Source organism: Rhinoraja longicauda, chromosome 4, assembly GCF_053455715.1.
Source record: "Rhinoraja longicauda isolate Sanriku21f chromosome 4, sRhiLon1.1, whole genome shotgun sequence".
Taxonomy (NCBI): Eukaryota; Metazoa; Chordata; class Chondrichthyes; order Rajiformes; family Arhynchobatidae; genus Rhinoraja; species Rhinoraja longicauda.
Window position 1 is genome coordinate 91,255,983 of NC_135956.1, and position 21,349 is coordinate 91,277,331.

General features: G+C 46.5%; 1 protein-coding gene across 1 annotated transcript in view; it reads left to right on the forward strand.

Moving 5' to 3' along the window:
- elp6 (elongator acetyltransferase complex subunit 6) overlaps positions 1 to 21,349 on the forward strand; it is a 34,009-nt gene that overhangs the window by 1,089 nt on the left and 11,571 nt on the right. The window contains exons 2-3 of the mRNA XM_078398749.1: positions 1,493 to 1,571; positions 18,539 to 18,609. Of these exons, the coding sequence (XP_078254875.1) occupies positions 1,493 to 1,571; positions 18,539 to 18,609 (150 nt within the window). The remainder of the gene's footprint in view (positions 1 to 1,492; positions 1,572 to 18,538; positions 18,610 to 21,349) is intronic.

Genomic DNA, 21,349 nt, shown 5'->3' on the forward strand with positions numbered 1-21,349 from the left:
AACATTGGGAACATGTTTCCTGCCTCTAACGTGTCCAACCCCTTAATAATCCTATATGTTTCGATAAGATCTCTCATCCTTCTAAATTCCAGTGTATACAAGCCTAGTCGCTCCAGTCTTTCAACATATGACAGTCCCGCCATTCCGGGAACTAACCTAGTAAACCTACGTTGCATGTACTGGGGTTGCCAATCGTACCGTATTAGCCGGGACTTCCCGTATTTTGGGCTAAATTGATTTCTGTTTCTGTTTTCTACTGCACAAACGCCAACAGCTGGGCTATCTCGTGCAGGATCGCCCTTGTCCTCTATTCGGCCCATAACCCACGCTTTAGGCCCGGACATTATTGCTATTGAGTTTGTGCAGCGTACGTTCACTAGGTTAATTACCGGGATGGAGGGATTGACATATGTTGAAAGACTGGATCGACTGGGCTTGTATTCACTGGAATTTAGAAGGATCTTATAGAAACATATAAAATTCTTAAGGGATTGTTCAGGCTAGATGCAGGAAAAATGTTCCCCAATGTTGGGGGAGTCAAGAACCAGGGGTCATACAGTTTAAGAATAAGGGGAAGGCCTCCACTCCCTTCTGAGGCAGAGAATTCCATAGATTCACAACTCTCTGGGTAAAAAATGTCTTCCTCATTTCCGTTCTAAATGGCCTACCCCTTATTCTTAAACTGTGGCCCCCTGGTTCTGGACTCCCCCAACATTGGGGACATGTTTCCTACCTCTAGCGTGTCCAATCCCTTAATAATCTTATATGTTTCAATAAGATTTCCTCTCATCCGTCTAAATTCCAGTGAATAGAAGCCCAGTCGCTCCAGTCTTTCAACGTATGACAGTCCCACCATCCCGGGAATTAACCTGGTGAACCTACGCTGCACGCCCTCAATAGCAAGAATGTCCTGTGCAGGATAAAGTCTGACGTAGGTGTCTCTCTTCCCCAGCAGTTGCAGAGGTGAGTGTAGGATCTTGTGCTGAACATATTATAGTCATGGAGTGATACAGTGTGGAAACAGGCTCTTCGGCCCAACTCGCCCACACCGGCCAACAATGTCCCAACTACCCTAGTCCCACCTGCCCGCACTTGGTCCATATCCCTCCAAACCTGTCCTATCCATGTACCTGTCTAACTGTTTCTTAAACGTTGGGATAGTCCCAGCCTCAACTACCTCCTCTGGCAGCTTATTCCATACACCCACCAGATTAAGTTACCCTTCGGATTCCTATTAAATCTTTCCCCCTTCACCTTGAACCTATGTCCTCTGGTCCTCAATTCCCCTACTCTGGGCAAGAGACTTTGTGCATCTTCCTGATCTATTCCTCTCATGATTTTGTACACCTCTGTAAGATCTCCCCTCATCCTCCTGCGCTCCAAGGAATAGAGACCCAGCCTACTCAACCTCTCCTTGTAGCTCACACCCTCTAGTCCTGACAACAACACATTAAAAAAAAAAAAAAAAAAAAAATTTCTTTTTCTGAAACAGGGAATTGGCATACTGCTGTGTGACAAGCAGACTGATGGAGGTTTCCTGCTACACCATTTCCTCTCCTTCTATCTGAAAGGTGAGTGGTGTGGTAAACTCTGTATTCTGTTGGATCTGTATTATAATAGTCCTGAATGCAATAGGTTTGTGCAGATGCTGGTTTAAATCGAAGATAGACACAAAATGCTGGAGTAACTCAGCGGGTCAGGCAACATCTCTGGAGAGAAGGAATGGGTGACGTTTCGGGTCGAGACCCTTCTTCAGACTTGGTTTAGGTTCGTTTAGAGACACAGCGCAGAAACGGGCTCTCCGGCCTACCGAGTCCGCAACGCCCAGCGATCCCCGCACACTAACACTATCCTACACACACCAGCGACAATTAACATTTATACTAAGCCAATTAACCTACAAACCTGCAACAGACCTTCAAACTGCTCACACCAGCGCCTTATCGAGCTTCAGCATTACATCTTTGCTCCGGTTTCCTCCCACGCTCCAAACGCGTACAGATGTGTAGGTTAGTGTGTGTAAATTGTCCCTAGTGTGTAGGATAGTGTTAGTGTGCGAGGGTGATGGCTGGTCGGCATGGACTCGGCTAGCCCAAGGCCCTGTTTCACTGCTGTATCTCTAAACTAAACTAAACTGAACTGAACTGGTGTGCAGGAAGGAACTGCAGATGCTGGTCTAAAGTGAAGACAGACACAAAAGCTGGAGTAACTCAGCGGGTCAGGCAGCATCTCTGCAGAGAAGGAATGGGTGACGTTTCTGGTCAAGGCCCTTCTTCATACTGATAATCAGGGGAGAGGGTCTTTAATTAGGTTTAGTTGATTATTATTATTGTCACGTGTACTGAGGTACAATGAAAAGCTTTTTTGTTGCCTGCTCTCCAATCAGTGGGAAGACTATACCCGATTACAATCAAGACGTATTGAGATACAGCGTGGAAACAGGCCCTTCGGCCCACCGGGTCCGTGCTGACCAGCGATCTCCGCACATTATAGAAAATAGACAATAGATGCAGGAGGAGGCCATTCGGCCCTTCGAGCCAGCACTACCATTCAATGTGATCATGGCTGATTATTCTCAATCAGTACCCCGTTCCTGCCTTCTCCCCATACCCCCTGACTCCGCTATCCTTAAGAGCTCTATCCAGCTCTCTCTTGAATGCATTCAAGTCAAGTCAAGTCAAGTCAAATTTATTTGTCACATACACATACACGATGTGCAGTGAAATGAAAGTGGCAATGCCTGCGGATTGTGCACAAAAAGAATTACAGTTACAGCATATAAATAAAGTTAATAAGTTACTATTAGTGTCGACAAAAATTTAGTCTCTGGGGTTATAAAAGTTGACAGTCCTGATGGCCTGTGGGAAGAAGCTCCGTCTCATCCTCTCCGTTTTCACAGCGTGACAGCGGAGGCGTTTGCCTGACCGTAGCATCTGGAACAGTCCGTTACTGGGGTGGCAGGGGTCCCTCATGATCTTGCTTGCTCTGGATCTGCACCTCCTGATGTATAGGTCCTGCAGGGGGACGAGTGTAGTTCCCATGGTGCACTCTGCCGAACGCACTACTCTCTGCAGGGCCATCCTGTCCTGGGCAGAGCTGTTCCCAAACCAGACTGTAATGTTGCCGGACAGGATGCTCTCTACAGCCCCAGAGTAGAAGCAATGAAGGATCCTCAGAGACACTCTGAATTTCCTCAGTTGTCTAAGGTGGTAAAGGCGCTGCTTAGCCTTACCCACCAGTGCGGCAATGTGCGTTGCCCACGTCAGATCCTCTGTGATGCGGACTCCCAAGTATTTAAAACTGCTCACCCTATCCACAATAGACCCATTTATCTCCAGTGGCGTGTATGTCCTTGGATGTTTAGCCCTTCTGAAGTCCACAATCAGCTCCTTTGTTTTAGTAACATTCAAGAGGAGGCTATTGTCCTGACACCAGAGTGCCAGATCAGCCACCTCCTCCCGGTAGGCCTTCTCATCGTTGTTGGAGATCCGGCCCACCACCACAGTGTCATCAGCAAACTTGATGATGGAGTTTGAGCTGAACCTGGCCCCACAGTCATGTGTGTACAGGGAGTACAGTAGGGGGCTAAGGACGCAGCCCTGGGGGGATCCTATGTTCAGGGTGAGGGAGCTAAGATGTGTGTTCCCCCATCCTGACCACTTGGGGCCTGGCAGTGAGAAAGTCCAGGACCCAGGCACACAGAGGGGTGCTAAGCCCCAGTTCCAGCAGCTTCTCAACCAGTCTGCTGGGGACTATTGTGTTGAATGCTGAACTAAAGTCAATGAACAGCATCCTCACATAGCCCCCCTGGCTGTCCAGATGAGAGAGAGCAGTGTGTAGAACCTGGGAGACCGCATCATCCGTGGACCTGTTCGGACGGTATGCGAACTGTAGTGGGTCCATGTTGCGAGGAAGGAGGGCGCAGATGTGTTTCTTGACTAGCCTCTCAAAGCATTTCATGACAACCGAGGTGAGGGCCACCGGTCGGTAGTCATTTAAACACGCTGGAGAGGCATTCTTTGGCACCGGTACAATGATGGATCTTTTGAAGCATGCAGGGACCACGGACTTTGCCAAGGAGAGGTTGAATATTGTGGTGAGCACTGGAGCAAGCTGAGTAGCACAAGACTTTAGTACTCGCCCAGATATACCATCTGGGCCTCCAGCTTTCCTCGTGTTCACACGCGTCAGAGCCCACCTCACCTCATGCTCGGACACCGAGAATGTGTGCACATCCCCGGCAGTGGATCCCCCTCCAGCCTCGCTAGCCAGCGCCCCTTCAGTGCTGTTTGTAGACGGCGAGCTGGTGGTGTTACCCGTCTCAAACCGTGCATAAAAAGAGTTCAGGTCATCAGCTAAGGAGGAGCCGGCACTTCCGGTTGAGGGGGTGCTGGACCTGTAGCTAGTTATAGTCCGTAGCCCCTGCCAAAGGCGCCTGGTGTCCTGCTGCTCCATCTGTGACTCCATCTTGTCCCGGTACCTCCTTTTCGCATCCTTCACTGCCCTTCGCAGTCGGTAGGACTCTCCCTTGTAGTGGTCCATGTTGCCGGATGCCAGACCGGAGTTGTAAGCAGCGGTGCGAGCATTCAAGGCCACGCGAATAGACCTGTCCACCCAGGGTTTTTGGTTAGGGAAGATACTGACCCTTACCTTGGGGATGATGGTATCGGCTATTGTTGCAATGAAGTCCGTAACCGCTTCCGCAAACTCATTGACGTCTCTGGAACTTGCTTGGAACATGTTCCAGTCGACTTCGCTCAGTGCATCCTGCAGCATGGCCTCTGAATGGTCAGCCCACCGCTTTACATCCCTCGTCACTGTCGCTTCCCGTACTATCCGTTGTTTGTACTCCGGCAGCAGGAAAATGGCAGCGTGGTCAGATTTCCCAAAAGGAGGGAGAGAAACGGCCTTGTAGCCTTTCCTGAACGGCGTGTAGCAGTGGTCCAAAGTTCTTTCCCCCCTGGTGACACACGTGATGTGTTGGTAGAAGTTGGGCATGACCTTTTTGAGATTTCCCCTATTGAAGTCTCCAGCCACCATCACTGCCGCATCAGGGTTCTTGTTTTGGTGTTGACACAACACATCGTGTAGGGTGGACAGTGCCACGTCGGTGTCCGCATGCGGTGGGATATAGACGGCTGTGATGATCACCGAGCTGAACTCCCGGGGTAGGTAGAATGGTCGGCATAGGATAGTTAGATGTTCCAGGTCCGGCGAGCAGGAACGAGAAAGTGTCTTAATATTCCCAGGATTACACCAGTTATTATTGGTCAAGAAGCAGACTCCTCCGCCCTTGGATTTCCAGGATTCTTCCGTTCTGTCCGCCCGGAAAACAGTGAAGGACTCAGATGGGCAGATCACCTGGTCAGGCACCAGCGGGGTCAGCCATGTTTCAGTCAGACAAAGGATGTTACAGTTCTTTATGTTCCTCTGGAATCTGATCCTTGCCCTCAGGTCATCCAGCTTGTTCTCCAGGGACTGGACGTTGGCCAGAAGTATGCTGGGCAGAGGTGGACGTAAGGCTTGGGTTCTCAGCCTGTTCCCAATCCCCCCTCGCTTCCCTCGGTGTTTTTTCCGACTTTCCCACAGACCTGCGCTCCCACTGCTGCTGCCGCGGTGCGCTCCTTTGATGATCTCTATCGGTATATCGGTGAGTAGTATACTGTTTAATAGTGCTCCGGTAACGCTCGAGTTTAATTTTACGAGCGTTTCCCGGTCGTACATTGGTTAATGCTAAGTGCTAGCACACGCTAGAGCACTTAGGGATAATTTTAAAGTAAACATACCAGTTTAAAACGCACAGTTCCCGCAGAGCTACCACGACGGCGACTGGACTGGACTGCGCCATCAGAGAATTGGCCTCCACTGCCTTTTGAGGCAGAGAATTCCACAGATTCACAACTCTTTGACTGAAAAAGTTTTTCCTCATCTCAGTTCTAAATGGCCTACCCCTTATTCTTAAACTGTGGCCCCTTGTTCTGGACTCCCCCAACATTGGGAACATGTTTCCTGCCTCTAACGTGTCCAACCCCTTAATAAACTTATACATTTCGATAAGATCCCCTCTCATCCTTCTAAATTCCAGTGTATACAAGCCTAGTCGCTCCAGTCTTTCAACATATGACAGTCCCGCCATTCTGGGAATTAACCTAGTAAACCTACGCTGATCGCCCTCAATAGCAAGAATGAGATAGATGGGAGGTCAGGACCACTCTCTAGTTGGTGAGAGGACGGTTCAGTTGCCTGAAAACAGCCGGGAAGAAACTGTCCCTGAATCTGGAGGTGTGCGTTTTCACACTTCTGTACCTCTTGCCTGATGGGAGAGGGGAGAAGAGGGAGTGGCCGGGGTGAGACTGGTCCTTGATGATGCTGCTGGCCAAGAATCAGTCTCGCCCCCTCTTCAGGTTATGCAAGTTCTTAAACTCGGTGGGCCGAAAGGCCTGTTTTCATGCTGTATCATCATAAGGGACAAGGGACATTCTTGCCCCTAATCTGAGGAAAGACATTCTTGCCACAGAGGGAGTACAGAGAAGGTTCACCAGATTGATTCCTGGGATGGCAGGACTTTCATATGAAGAAAGACTGGATAGACTCGGCTAGTACTCGCTGGAATTTAGAAGATTGAGGGGGGATCGTATAGAAACTTACAAAATTCTTAAGGGGTTGGACAGGCTAGATGCAGGAAGATTGTTCCCGATGTTGGGGAAGTCCAGAACAAGGGGTCACAGTTTAAGGATAAGGGGGAAGTCTTTTAGGACCGAGATGAGAACGGTTTTTTTCACACAGAGATTGGTGAATCTGTGGAATTCTCTGCCACAGAAGGTAGTTGAGGCCAGTTCATTGGCTATATTTAAGAGGGAGTTAGATGTGGCCCTTGTGGCTAAAGGGATCAGGGGGTATGGAGAGAAGGCAGGTACGGGATACTGAGCTGGATGATCAGCCATGATCATATTGAATGGCGGTGCAGGCTCGAAGGGCCGAATGGCCTCCTCCTGCACCTATTGTCTATGTTTCTATCACACTTTATTAGCCAAGTATGTTTTGCAACACACGAGGAACTTCATTTGCCGTACAGTCATAACAATGAAAAGCAACAGGACACACAAAATACACTTTAACATCAACATCCACCACAGTGACTCCTCCACATTCCTCACTGTGATGGAAGGTGGAAAACAGTTCAATCTCTTCCCTTCTTTGTCCTCCAACAGTCGGGGGCCTCGTACCTTCTGTTGACGGGACGATCTTGATTCCCGTAGCCGGCGTTCGGGCCCTTGCTTCGGGGCGATCAAGCTCCTGCATCGGGGGGAATCTCAGCACCCCCACGCCGGGCGATCTACCTCCTCTAATCTCTAAGATGCTGCCTGACCTACCCCTTATTCTTAAACTGTGGCCCCTGGTTCAGGACTCCCCCAACACTTGAGTTCCTCCAGCACTTTATGCTCATGATTAGAAACATAGAAAACAAGTGCAGGAGGAGGCCATTCGGCCCTTCGAGCCTGTATGCACCACCATTCAATGTGATCATGGCTGATCATCCACAATCAGTAGCCCGTTCCTGCTTTCTCCCCATATCCTTTGATTCCGTTTGCACTCAGAGCTAAATCTAACTCTCTCTTGAAAACATCCAGTGAATCGGCCTCCACTGCCTTCTGAGGCAGAGAATTCCACAGATTCACAACTCTCTGGGTGAAAAAGTTTTTCCTCATCTCAGTCCTAAATGGCCTACCCCTTATTTTTAAACTGTGTGACCCCTGGTTCTGGACTCCCCCAACATTGGGAACATTTTTCCAGCATCTAACCTGTCCAATCCCTTAAGAATTGTATATGTTTCTATAACCATACGCCATCTTCTACGGAGTGGTCTGCTGGAGCAGCAGCATCTCAGCGTCGGAGGGGAAGAGACTCGACAAGCTGGTCAGGAAGGCCAGCTCTGTCCTGGGTTGCCCCCTCGACTCAGTGCAGGTGATGGGAGAGAGGAGGATGATGGCAAAGCTAACATCGCTGCTGGACAACGACTCCCACCCCATGCAGGACACTGTCACTGACAGACTCCTTCATCACAAGTGCGTGAAGGAGAGATATAGGAGGTCCTTCCTTCCCGCTGCTGTGAGACTGCACAACTAGCACTGCTCCCAGCAGACCAGTCAACAATAACAGTTAAGAACACACAGAAAACTGATGACAATGTATCCTTGTCTTTACTTTTATTTATAATGAATGATCTCTTGCTATCCACTTTGCTGCTTTAACACTGTCAAGTTCCCTGGTGTGGGACAAATAATCAATAGACAACAGGTGCAGGAGGAGGCCATTCGGCCCTTCGAGCCAGCACCTCCATTCAATGTGATCATGGCTGATCATCCTCAATCAGTACCCCGTTCCTGCCTTCTCCCCATACCCCCTGACTCCGCTATCCTGAAGAGCTCTATCCAGCTCTCTCTTGAATGCATCCAGAGAATTGGCCTCCACTGCCTTCTGAGGCAGAGAATTCCACAGATTCACAACTCTCTGACTAAAGGAATATTTTATTAAAAGATCCCCTCTCGTCCTTCTAAATTCCAGTGATTCCAGTATCTGCAGTTGTTTCCTACTCAGTTATATTGGAAATAGTGACTGTGGGGAATGAACTAAATCAAAAGACACCTCCACTGGTTCTGTTTCCTCGCTGTTTGGAAGATTTCCCAAGGCTCTGGGACAATGTTCTGGCCCGATGAACCCAGCAAATATCACAACACTGGCACAGCAGCAGGGCAAGGTCCTCAAAGTGACGTGTGGTTCCGTTGTCCCTGAAAGATGATTTATACCTGGTGTGTCAAGCTGGAAAGGGTTCAGAAACAGATTTCCGAGGACGTTGCCAGGACTAGAAGGTGTGAGCTACAGTGAGAGGTTGAGCAGGCTGGGTTTCTATTCCATGGAGCGCAGGAGGATGCGGGGTGATCTTATAGTGGTGTACAAAATCACGAGAGGAATAGATCGGGTAGATGCACTGAGTCTCTTACCCAGAGTAGGGGAATCGAGGACCAGAGGATATAGGTTCAAGGTGAAGGGGAAAGATTTAATGGGAGTCCGAGCGGTAACATTTTCACACAGAGGGTGGTGGGTGTATGGAACGAGTTGCCAGAGGAGGTAGTTGAGGCTGGGACTATCCCATCGTTTAAGAACCAGTTGGACAGGTGCAACTTTGCCCCTTTCATGATACAGCTATGCCATCACCTAGTATTTGAGATGTCTACTATGGGTAGGGTTGCCAACTGTCCCATATTTTGGGCTAAATTGGTTTGTCCCGTATGGGACCCCCCTTGTCCCGTATTAGGCCCGGGGGGCGCTGTAGGCCAGGACGCTGTAGGCCCGGACGCTGTAGGGCCGGACGCTGTAGGGCCAGAGGCCCAGGCGGCTGCCATTGGTGGAGCGGGAGCACGTGGCCGCTGGCTGTGTGAGGTCACCTTTTGTCCCTTATTTGGGAGTGAGATAGTTGGCAACCTTAACTATGTGGGTGGGGGGGGGGGAACAGATCCTAACTATTCACACACTATTCATGGCACAATTTTATATATTTCTATCATGTCTCCCCTCAACCGATGATGTTTAGTTTAGAGATGCAGTGTAGAAGCAGGCCCTTCGGCTCAACTTGCCCACACCCACCAACATGCCCCATCTACACTAGTCCCACCTGCCTGTGTTTGGCCTATATACCTTTAAACCTGTCCTCGCAATGTACCAATGTTTCCTATATGTTGCGATAGTCCCAGCCTCATCTACCTCCTCCGGCAGCTCGTTCCATGCACCCACCACCCTCTGTGGGGAAACAAAAGTTCCATCTTGGGTTCTTGTCTTCCTTCCCCTCACCTTGAACCTATGTCCTCTGGTCCTTGATTCCCCTACTTTGGGCAAGAGACTCTGTGCATCTACCCAATCTATTCCTCTCATGATGTTGTACACCTCTATAAGATGACCCCTCATCTTCCTGTGCTCCAAGGAATAAAGTCCTATCCTGCTCAACCTCTCCCTGTAGCTCAGGCCCCTCGAGTCCTGACAACATCCTCGTAAATCTTCTCTGCGCCCTTTCCAGCTTGACAAACTCCTTTCCTGTAACATAGTGCCCAAAACTGAACACAATACTCTAAATGCGGCCTCATCAACATCTTGTACAACTGCAACGTGACCTCCCAACTTCTGTACCCAATATACACACAAAATGCTGGAGTAACTCAGCGGGACAGGCAGCATCTCTTGAGAGAAGGAATGGGCGACGTTTCAGGTCGAGACCTTTCTTCGGACTTAGTTTAGGTTCGTTTAGAGATGCAATGCAGAAACAGGCCCTTCGGCCCACCGAGTCCGCACCGACCAGCGATCCCCGCACACTAACACTATCCTACACACACCAGGGACAATTTACATTTATACCAAGCCAATTAACCTACAAACCTGCACGTCTTTGGAGTGTGGGAGGAAACCGAAGATCACGGAGAAAACCCACGCAGGGGAGAACGTACAAACTCCGTACAGACAGCGCCCGTAGTCGGGATGGAACCCGGGTCTCCGGCGCTGCATTCGCTATAAGGCGGCAACTCTGTCGCTGCGCCACCGTGCCGCCCCAATACTTTGACTGATGGAGGCCGATGTGCCTTTTTGACCACCCTACCTACTTGTGATTCCACCTTCAAGGAAAGTGCTATTTTCTCTGCCGTTTAAGCCTCGTGATAGATTAGAGTCCAGAGTGTTTTATTGTCGTGTGTCCCAGATAGAACAATGAACTTCTTACTTGCTGCAGCCAACACAATATGGAAACAGTACACTGTAAGTAATGTAATAAATGAGAGAGAAAAAAGGTCAGTGTGTGTATATACACATACTCACAAGTACACACACGTATACACACACACATGTATATATATATATACACACATACTCACTACACACACACACACATATATATAAATATATATACATACATACACACACATGCACACACCTATATATATATATATATACACATACACACACGCACACATACGTACACACATTTTTAAAAAATATATATTTTATTTAAGTTTTAACAGAACCCATACGTTATACATTTTACATTCCTTAGTAAACAATAGTCACTGACCTATAACTTCGATTATACACGTATTGTTCTGTATTTTCTCCCCACCCCCCCACCCCCCAGTTCAAAAGAAGGAAAAAGAAAAAGCAGAAGAAAGAAAGAAAAAGAAAAACCTGGAGTCCCGAGGGAGTCACTTCCGAGTAATTTCTTTTTAAATTCTTGTTAGGTATCAAAGCAATCCTGAATTTAACTACTTCCTATTCTTAATCCTAGCTTTGCCATGAATGGGTTCCACACCTTCAAAAAGAAGTCATATCCATTTCTCAGATTATACGTTGCTTTTTCTAATGGGATACAACTCCGCATTTCTGCGTGCCATCTTTCAAATCTTATTTCATTTTGTTCTTTCCATGTGACCGCAACACATTTTTTTGCTACTGCTAATGATATTTTGAGAAATCTTTCCTGATGTTTATCCAAACTTAGCTTTGGTATTATTCCTTTTGTATCTCCTAGCAAAAACAACCTTGAATCCATTGGTATGATCTTATTCATCAATTGATCTAAAAACTTTTTTAGGTCTTGCCAAAAAGGAATTACCTTCTGACATGCCCATGTAGAGTGTATAAAAGTGCCCACGTCTTGGTTGCATCTAAAACAACTTTCAGATGAGTTTGGTTTAAATTTATTTAATTTTTCCGGGGTTAAATATAGTTGCTGCAAAAAATTATACTGTACTAAGCTGTACTAAGCTGTATCTCACATTAATAGTATTTTTCATACTATCTAAACACAGTCTTTCCCAACTTGGTTCATCAATAATAATATTAAGATCTGTTTCCCATCTATGAATTCCTATCTTTGGACTAGATATCTGTAGTAGTTTATACATTGATGATATAATTTTTTTCATTCCCTTGCCCTGAATCAAGGATTCGATTCCTTTAATCTGAAATAGACATTTTCCCTTAAAAAAGATTGTAATTGATAATAGAAAAAAATACTATTCCCTGGAATTTGATATTTATTTCTCAATTGCGAAAATGTCAAAAAGATATTCCCTTCATAGCAGTCTCCTATATTTTTAATACCCTTCTGTTCCCAGAGTTGTAGTATTTGATTATTCCAAGCAAACGGCAATAATCCATTTTTTACTAATGGAGTTTTAGCTGTTAAGAAAAATCTTTTATCCTTAACTTTAACTGTTTTCAACAGTGTATTAATTAAATGTTTTAGCAAAGGTGACTCTTTATCCTTAACTAATAGCTTCGCTTCCCATTTATATATAAATTCTTCTGGACAAGATTCTTTTATTTTATCCATTTCAATTTTAACCCATGCTGTTTTTCCACCCTCTTGATAAAAGGATGAAATAAAACTCATTTGTGCTGCCAGATAGTAATTTTTAAAATTTGGTAATTGCAATCCACCTAATTCAAATTTCCATGTTAATTTTTCCAGAGACACTCTTGGCATTTTACCTTTCCAAAGGAAATTCCTCACAGTTTTGTTCAATTCTTGAAAAAATTTATTTGGCAAAGGTATAGGCAGTGTTGAAAATAAATACTGTATCCTCGGAAAAATATTCATCTTAATACAATTCACTCTCCCTATCAATGTAATTGGAAGATTCATCCATTTCTTCAGGTCCTCATCTATTTTTTTTATTAGTGGTTTATAATTTAATTTATACAAATTATTTAACTTATTATCTACATTAACTCCTAAAAACTTAATGCCTTCTTTTTGCCATTTAAACTGACTTTCTCTTTTACATTGATCATAATTGCCTTCAACAAGAGGCATTATTTCAGTTTTATCTTTATTAATTTTATATCCTGATACTTTCCCATATTCTTCCAGTCTGAAATATAATTTTCTTAAGGATTCCAATGGTCTAGTAAGACAAATTAAGACATCATCAGCAAATAAAGTAATGTTGTGATCTTCCTGATTAACTTTAAATCCTTTAATATCTAAATCTGCTCTTATTAGCTCTGCCAGAGGTTCAATGGCCAATACAAATAAAGCCGGTGACAAGGGACATCCCTGTCTACTAGATCTTTCCAAATTAAATGATTGAGAAGATTGGCCATTTGTCACCACTTTGGCTTTAGGTTGTTTATAAAGAGCTTTTACCCAGTTAATAAAACCATTTCCTAATCGGTACTTCTCTAATACTTTAAATAAAAAATCCCATTCTAACCTGTCAAACGCCTTTTCAGCATCTAAGGCAACTGCTACGCTCAATTCCTATCTTTTCTGTGCTAAATGTAAAATACTTATAAATCTTGCTACATTATCAGATATTTTCCTTTTTTTGACAAATCCAGTTTGGTCCTCTTTAACCAGCTTCGGTAAATATTCCGCCAATCTCCTTGCTAAAAGTTTAGCAACTATTTTATAATCTGCATTCAACAATGATATTGGTCTATAAGAAGATGCATTTAAAGGGTCTTTCCCTTTTTTTTTAATTACAGTTATAATTGCCAATGAGAAGGAGTCTGGTAATGTAGAAGTTTTTCCGCTTGATGTATCACTTCCATAAATAGTGGTAACAACAAATCTTTAATTTTTTTATAGAACTCAGGCGGAAAACCATCTTCCCCTGGAGATTTATTACTTGGTAAAGAATATAATACTTCCTCCACCTCTCTCAAAGTAAAGGAGGCATTTAGTCCCATCTGCTCCTCATTAGAGATTGTTGGTAATTGTATCTTGGATAAAAAATTATTTATCTTAATTTCATCCTTTTCAGATTCAGAATGGTACAGATTAGTGTAGAATTGCTTAAATACCTCATTGATTTCTCTAGGTTTATAAGTAATAATGTTCTGATCTGTTCTAATTGAATTTATTGTTCTTGATATTTGTTCTTCTTTCAGTTGCCATGCCAATACCTTGTGCGCTCTTTCTCCTAATTCATAATATCTTTGGTTAGTTCGTAATATTAGTTTTTCTGTTCTGTGAGTATGTAAAGTATTGTATTGAAATTTTTTATTTGCAAGTTGTGTTTTTTTTGTATCTGAAGAAGTTTTCTGTAAGTCTTTTTCTAATACGGTGATTTCTTTTTCTAATCTTTCAGATTCCTTCCTATAGTCTTTTTTTATCTTAGATGAGTAGCTTATAATTTGGCCTCTCAAATAAGCCTTCATTGCATCCCATACAATAAATTTATCATCCACTGAATTTAAATTTGTCTCCAAATATAATTCAATTTGTCCTCGAATAAAATCACAGAAGTCTTGTCTTTTCAATAGTAAAGAGTTGAGTCTCCATCTATACACTGACTGTTCTTTATCTGGCATCGTAATTTTCATTAATAATGGTGAGTGATCCGATAACAATCTAGCCTTGTAATCTATTTGTATTATTCTACCGCTTAATTGAGCTGAAATCAAAAATAGATCTATTCTAGAATATGTATCATGTCTATTGGAATAAAAAGAGTAATCTCTTTCCTTGGGATGGCTTTTCCTCCAAACATCTATTAAATTTAAACTTTCCATTAAATTCAAGGTTGTCTTCGCTGCTCTTGTCCTTGTCGTTGTCCTTGATGATCTATCCATTACTGGATTTAAACAAAAATTGAAATCTCCCCCTATCAATATATTTTCATGTGCTTCTGCTAGATTTAGAAAAGTATCCTGCACTCTGTCGCTGCGCCACCGTGACGCCCCAATACTTTGACTGATGGAGGCCGATGTGCCTTTTTGACCACCCTACCTACTTGTGATTCCACCTTCAAGGAAAGTGCTATTTTCTCTGCCGTTTAAGCCTCGTGATAGATTAGAGTCCAGAGTGTTTTATTGTCGTGTGTCCCAGATAAAACAATGAACCTCTTACTTGCTGCAGCCAACACCATATGGAAACAGTACACTGTAAGTAATGTAATAAATGAGAGAGAAAAAAGGTCAGTGTGTGTATATACACATACTCACAAGTACACACACGTATACACACACACGTATATATATATATATACACATACTCACTACACACACACACACACATATATATAAATATATATACATACATACACACACATGCACACACCTATATATATATATATATATACACATACACACACGCACACATACGTACACACATTATGCACCAATGGAGTGGCAATAATAATTTTGTTGTATGCAGTGCTTTCAACGCAATAAAGGCATTCATTCATTCATTCATTCATTCCCAAAAATCAAACAATGGTAGTGCAATAATAATAATAATACTAGCCTATTGTAGTCCAGAGTTTATTTAGAGGTTGTGGTGTTTAATAGCCTGATGGCTGTTGGGAAGAAGCTGTTCCTGAACCTGGACCTTACAGTTTTCAGGCTCCTGTACCACCTTCCCGATGGGAGGGGTGAGATGAGTGTGTGGCCAGGGTGGTGTGGGTCAGTGAGAGTGTGGCCAGGGTGGTGTGGGTCAGTGAGAGTGTGGCCAGGGTGGTGTGGGTCAGTGAGAGTGTGGCCAGGGTGGTGTGGGTCAGTGAGTGTGTGGCCAGGGTGGTGTGGGTCAGTGAGTGTGTGGCCAGGGTGGTGTGGGTCAGTGAGAGTGGCCAGGGTGTGTGGGTCAGGGTGGTGTGGGTCAGGGTGTGTGGGTCAGTGAGAGTGTGGCCAGGGTGGTGTGGGTCAGTGAGTGTGGCCAGGGTGGTGTGGGTCAGTGAGTGTGGCCAGGGTGGTGTGGGTCAGTGAGTGTGTGGCCAGGGTGGTGTGGGTCAGTGAGTGTGGCCAGGGTGGTGTGGGTCAGTGAGAGTGTGGCCAGGGTGGTGTGGGTCAGTGAGTGTGTGGCCAGGGTGTGTGGGTCAGTGAGAGTGTGGCCAGGGTGGTGTGGGTCAGTGAGAGTGTGGCCAGGGTGGTGTGGGTCAGTGAGAGTGTGGCCAGGGTGGTGTGGGTCAGGGTGGTGTGGGTCAGTGAGAGTGTGGCCAGGGTGGTGTGGGCCAGGGTGGTGTGGGTCAGTGAGAGTGTGGCCAGGGTGGTGTGGGTCAGTGAGTGTGTGGCCAGGGTGGTGTGGGTCAGGGTGGTGTGGGTCAGTGAGAGTGTGGCCAGGGTGGTGTGGGTCAGTGAGAGTGTGACCAGGGTGGTGTGGGTCAGGGTGTGTGGGTCAGTGAGAGTGTGGCCAGGGTGGCGTGGGTCAGTGAGAGTGTGGCCAGGGTGGTGTGGGTCAGGGTGTGTCGGTCAGTGAGTGTGTGGCCAGGGTGTGTGGGTCAGTGAGAGTGTGGCCAGGGTGGTGTGGGTCAGTGAGAGTGTGGCCAGGGTGGTGTGGGTCAGTGAGAGTGTGGCCAGGGTGGTGTGGGTCAGGGTGGTGTGGGTCAGTGAGAGTGTGGCCAGGGTGGTGTGGGTCAGTGAGAGTGTGGCCAGGGTGGTGTGGGTCAGTGAGTGTGTGGCCAGGGTGGTGTGGGTCAGTGAGAGTGTGGCCAGGGTGGTGTGGGTCAGTGAGAGTGTGGCCAGGGTGGCGTGGGTCAGTGAGAGTGTGGCCAGGGTGGTGTGGGTCAGGGTTTGTGGGTCAGTGAGAGTGTGGCCAGGGTGGTGTGGGTCAGTGAGAGTGTGGCCAGGGTGGTGTGGGTCAGTGAGAGTGTGACCAGGGTGGTGTGGGTCAGGGTGTGTGGGTCAGTGAGAGTGTGGCCAGGGTGGTGTGGGTCAGGGTGGTGTGGGTCAGGGTGGTGTGGGTCAGTGAGAGTGTGGCCAGGGTGGTGTGGGTCTCTGATGTGGCAGCGACTCCGGTAAATCCCTTCGATGGTGGGGCGGTCAAAGCCGGGGATGGACCGGGCAGTGTTCACGACTTCTTGCAGTGTTTTCCGCCCCTGGGCATTCAAGCTGCCGAAGCAGGCCGTGATGCAACCAGTCAATGTGCTCTCTGCTGCACACATTAGTGTCAAAGTTGCATCCTGAGAACAGGCTTTCAGTCCAACAAGTTTATTCCAGTGTTAATACTCTGAGAGACTGCTCCCACTCAAATTACCCTTCTCCGATCCTTCTCACGGCGGCACGGTGGCGCAGCGGTAGAGTTGCCACCTTACAGCGAATGCAGCACCGGAGACTCAGGTTCGATCCTGACTACGGGTGCTGTCTGTGCGGAGTTTGTACGTTCTCCCCGTGACCTGCGTGGGTTTTCTCCGAGATCTTCGGTTTCCTCCCACACTCCAAAGACGTGCAGGTTTGTAGGTTAATTGGCTTGGTAAATGTAACAATTGTCCCTAGTGGGTGTAGGATAGTGTTAATGTGCGGAGATTGCTGGGCAGCGCAGACCCGGTGGGCCGGTGGGCCGAAGGGCCTGTTTCCGCGCTGTATCTCTAAATCTAAATCAGTCGCTCTCTGACAACCACCCTGTTTATATATCAACCCTCCCTGAAAGTCTTGAATTAACTTGATGAAGAATTAATTTGATATCCAGCAGTTCTTTGTTCCGGATTCAAACACAAACATGTTGTCACAAGACTAGCAAATCCCCACCGAGTTTTATGGGATTTCTGATATTTATTTTGACAATATTACGGAAGAATTTATATGAGGAACACGTTGGTCCTAATAAAAGACACAGAGTGCTGGAGCAACTCAGCGGGTCAGGCAGCATCTGTGGAGAACATGGATAGGTGACGTTTCACAGAGTGCTGGAGTAACTCAGCGGTTCAGGCAGCATCTGTGGAGAACATGGATAGGTGACGTTTCAGCATCAATTCAGAAGAAGGGTCCCGACCCGAAACATCAATTCTCTGCCTCAGAAGGCAGTGGAGGCCAATTCTCTGAATGCATTCAAGAGAGAGCTAGATAGACCTCTTAAGGATAGCGGAGTCAGGGGGTATGGGGAGAAGGCAGGAACGGGGTACTGATTGAGAATGATCAGCCATGATCACATTGAATGGAGCTGCTGGCTCGAAGGGCCAAATGGTCTACTCCTGCACCTATTGTCTATAGTCACCTATCCATGTTCTCCACAGATGCTGCCTGACCCGCTGAGTTACTCCAGCACTCTGTGAAACGTCACCTGTCCATGTTCTCCAGAGATGCTGCCTGACCCGCTGAGTTACTCCAGCACTCTGTGAAACGTCACCTATCCATGTTCTCCAGAGATGCTGCCTGACCCGCTGAGTTACTCCAGCATTTTGTGTCTACCCACAGTTCCTTGTTTAGGCAGATTGGTAATAATTGTTGTTTTAAACATGAACGATCGATTCCTTAGTGTTTTAATGAAAGCACAATTGTGCGGTCTTTGCTGCAGCTTGTGTGTGTGTGTGTGTATGGGGTGTGGCTAAATGGCTTTGGCTCCTGGTATTTCCTGGCCACTGTGTTTTTTCAGCTTGCAACGTGGTTTTAGTGGAATTACTGGAACTGAGTCTGACTGAGGATGGTTTGGAACCGAATCAAGACGTCCTGAGGGAGTGGTGGTGTAGGTGGAAATATATATATTTTAAAAGAGGGAGTCAGATTGAACAAAGGTGCTTTCTCAGCGTGGCATTGAACCGAATGTTAACTTGTTTTGCAGGAGGTTGCAAAGTTTGCTTCCTTGGGCTGCAGCAGTCCTTCAACCATTACAACCTTGTTGCGCAAAAGCTGGTAAGTTTGCATTTGTTAGCTTAGAGATACAGCGCGGAAACACGCCCTTCGGCCCACCGAGCCCGCGCCGACTAGCGATCCCCACACACTGAGAAACGTAGAGAATAGGTGCAGGAGTAGGCCATTCGGCCCACCGAGCCCGCGCCGATCAGCGATCCCACCCAGCCCGCGCCGACCAGCGATCCCCACACACTGAGAAACGTAGAGAATAGGTGCAGGAGTAGGCCATTCGGCCCTTCGAGCCAGCACCGCCATTCAATATGATCATGGCTGATCATCCACAATCAGTACCCCGTTCCTGTTTTCTCCCCATACCCCTTGATTCCTTTAACCTCAAGAGCTAAATCTAACTGTATTGAGGTACAGTGAAATTAACTTTTGTTTACAGTTCAGTACAAGTATCACTGTACATAAACACTTTGATACATCTTAGATAACCCTCTCAGATACAGTGCAGTATAAGAAAATGACTGCAGATGCTGGTACAAATCGAAGGTATTTATTCACAAAATGCTGGAGTAACTCAGCGGGTCAGGCAGCATCTCAGGAGAGAAGGAATGGGTGACGTTTCGGGTCGAGACCCTTCTTCAGACTGATCGTTTCAGGTCGAGACCCTTCTTCAGACTGATACAGTGCAAGTGTATATCAGCAGTGCACTGAGACAGTGTACAGAGTCGCCAGTTTGGGTCCATTTTCAAGTCCCAGTTGTAAGTGCAGGGATCGTGACCTAGAAACATAGAAAATAGGTGCAGGAGGAGGCCATTCGGCCCTTCGAGCCAGCACCGCCATTCACTGTGATCATGGCTGATCATCCACAATCAGTAACCCGTGCCTGCCTTCTCCCCATATCCCTTGATTCCACTAGCCCCTAGAGCTCTATCTAACTCTCTTTCAAATTCACCCAGTGAATTGGCCTCCACTGCCCTCTGTGGGAGGGAATTCCACAAATTCATAACTCTCTGGGTGAAAAGGTTTCTTCTCACCTCAGTTTTACATGGCCTGACCGTGAAGGCCCGTTGTCATGGCGACGCTGCAGGGTCGGCCAGGCCAAGCGTAGCCGTGGTGATCGCGGCCGCTCCAACGGTGTGCTGTTCTAAGGTCAGTCGTGGTGGAAGCAGCTTAGAAGGACGAACAGACCACAGCTGTTGCCATTTGTCATCTTCATTCACCATTGGTAGATTCTATCTCCAATCATTTTTCATACAGTCTGGTCAGCGATAGTCTCGCCCGGAAACGTCACCCATTCCTTCTCTCCAGAGATGCTGCCTGTCCCACTGAGTCACTCCAGCATTTTGTGTCTACCTTCGACTTAAACCAGCATCTGCAGTTCTTTCCTACACATTTTGTCAGCGGTAGTTTAGTTTAGTTTAGAGATATAGCGTGAAAACAGGCCGTTCGGCCCAACGAGTTTGCACCGACCAACGATCCCCACACATTAACACCATCCTACACACACTAGGGACAATTTTACATTTACACCAAGACAATTAACCGACAAACCTGCACGTCTTTGGAGTGTGGGAGGAGACCGAAGATCTTTGAGTAAACACATTGGAGAGCATGCAAACTCCGTACAGACAGCTCCCGCAGTCGGGGTTCAACCCGGGTCTCTGGCACTGTAAGCGCTATAAGGCAGCAACTCTACCGCTGCACCACCGTGCCCGCCCTTTCCAAGTTCTCCAGAAAAACTTTGAAACATGGAAACATAGAAAATAGTTGCAGGAGGAGGCCATTCAGCCCTTCGAGCCAGCACCGCCATTCATTGTGATCATGGCTGATCATCCAAACTCAGTACCCCGTTCCTGCTTTTCCCCATATCCTTTGATTCCGTTAGCCCTAAGAGCTAAATCTAACTCTCTTTTGAAAACATCCAGTGAATTGGCCTCCACTGCCTTCTGAGGCAGAGAATTCCACAGATTCACAACTCTCTGGGTGAAAAAGTTTTTCCTCATCTCAGTCCTAAATGGCCTACCTCTTATTCTTAAACTGTGTGACCCCTGGTTCTGGACTCCCCCAACATCGGGAACATTTTTCCTCAATCTCGCTAGTCCAATCCCGTAAATTTTTTAGACAATAGACAATAGGTACAGGAGGAGGCCATTCGGCCCTTCGAGCCAGCACCACTATTCAATGTGATCATGGCTGATCATTCTCAATCAGTACCCCGTTCCTGCCTTCTCCCCATACCCCCTGACTCCGCTATCCTTAAGAGCTCTATCTAGCTCTCTCTTCAAAGCATTCTGAGAATTGGCCTCCACTGCCTTCTGAGGCAGAGAATTCCACAGATTCACAACTCTCTGAGTGAAATAGTTTTTCCTCATCTCTGTTCTAAATGGCCTACCCCTTATTCTTAAACTGTGGCCTCTGGTTCTGGACTTCCCCAACATTGGGAACATGTTTCCTACCTCTAACGTGTCCAACCTCTTAATAATCTTATACGTTTCAATAAGATCCCCTCTCATCCTTCTAAATTCAGGTGTATACAAGCCTAGTCGTTCCAGTCTTTCAACATACGACAGTCCCGCCATTCCGGGAATTAACCTAGTAAACCTACGTTGCACGCCCTCAATAGCAAGAATATCCTTCCTCAAATTTGGAGACCAAAACTGCACACACTTCAGGTGCAGTCTCACTAGGGCCCTGTACAACTGCAGAAGGACCTCTTTGCTCCTATACACAACTCCTCGTTATTCCATTGGCTTTCTTCACTGCCTGCTGTACCTGCATGCTTCCTTTCAGT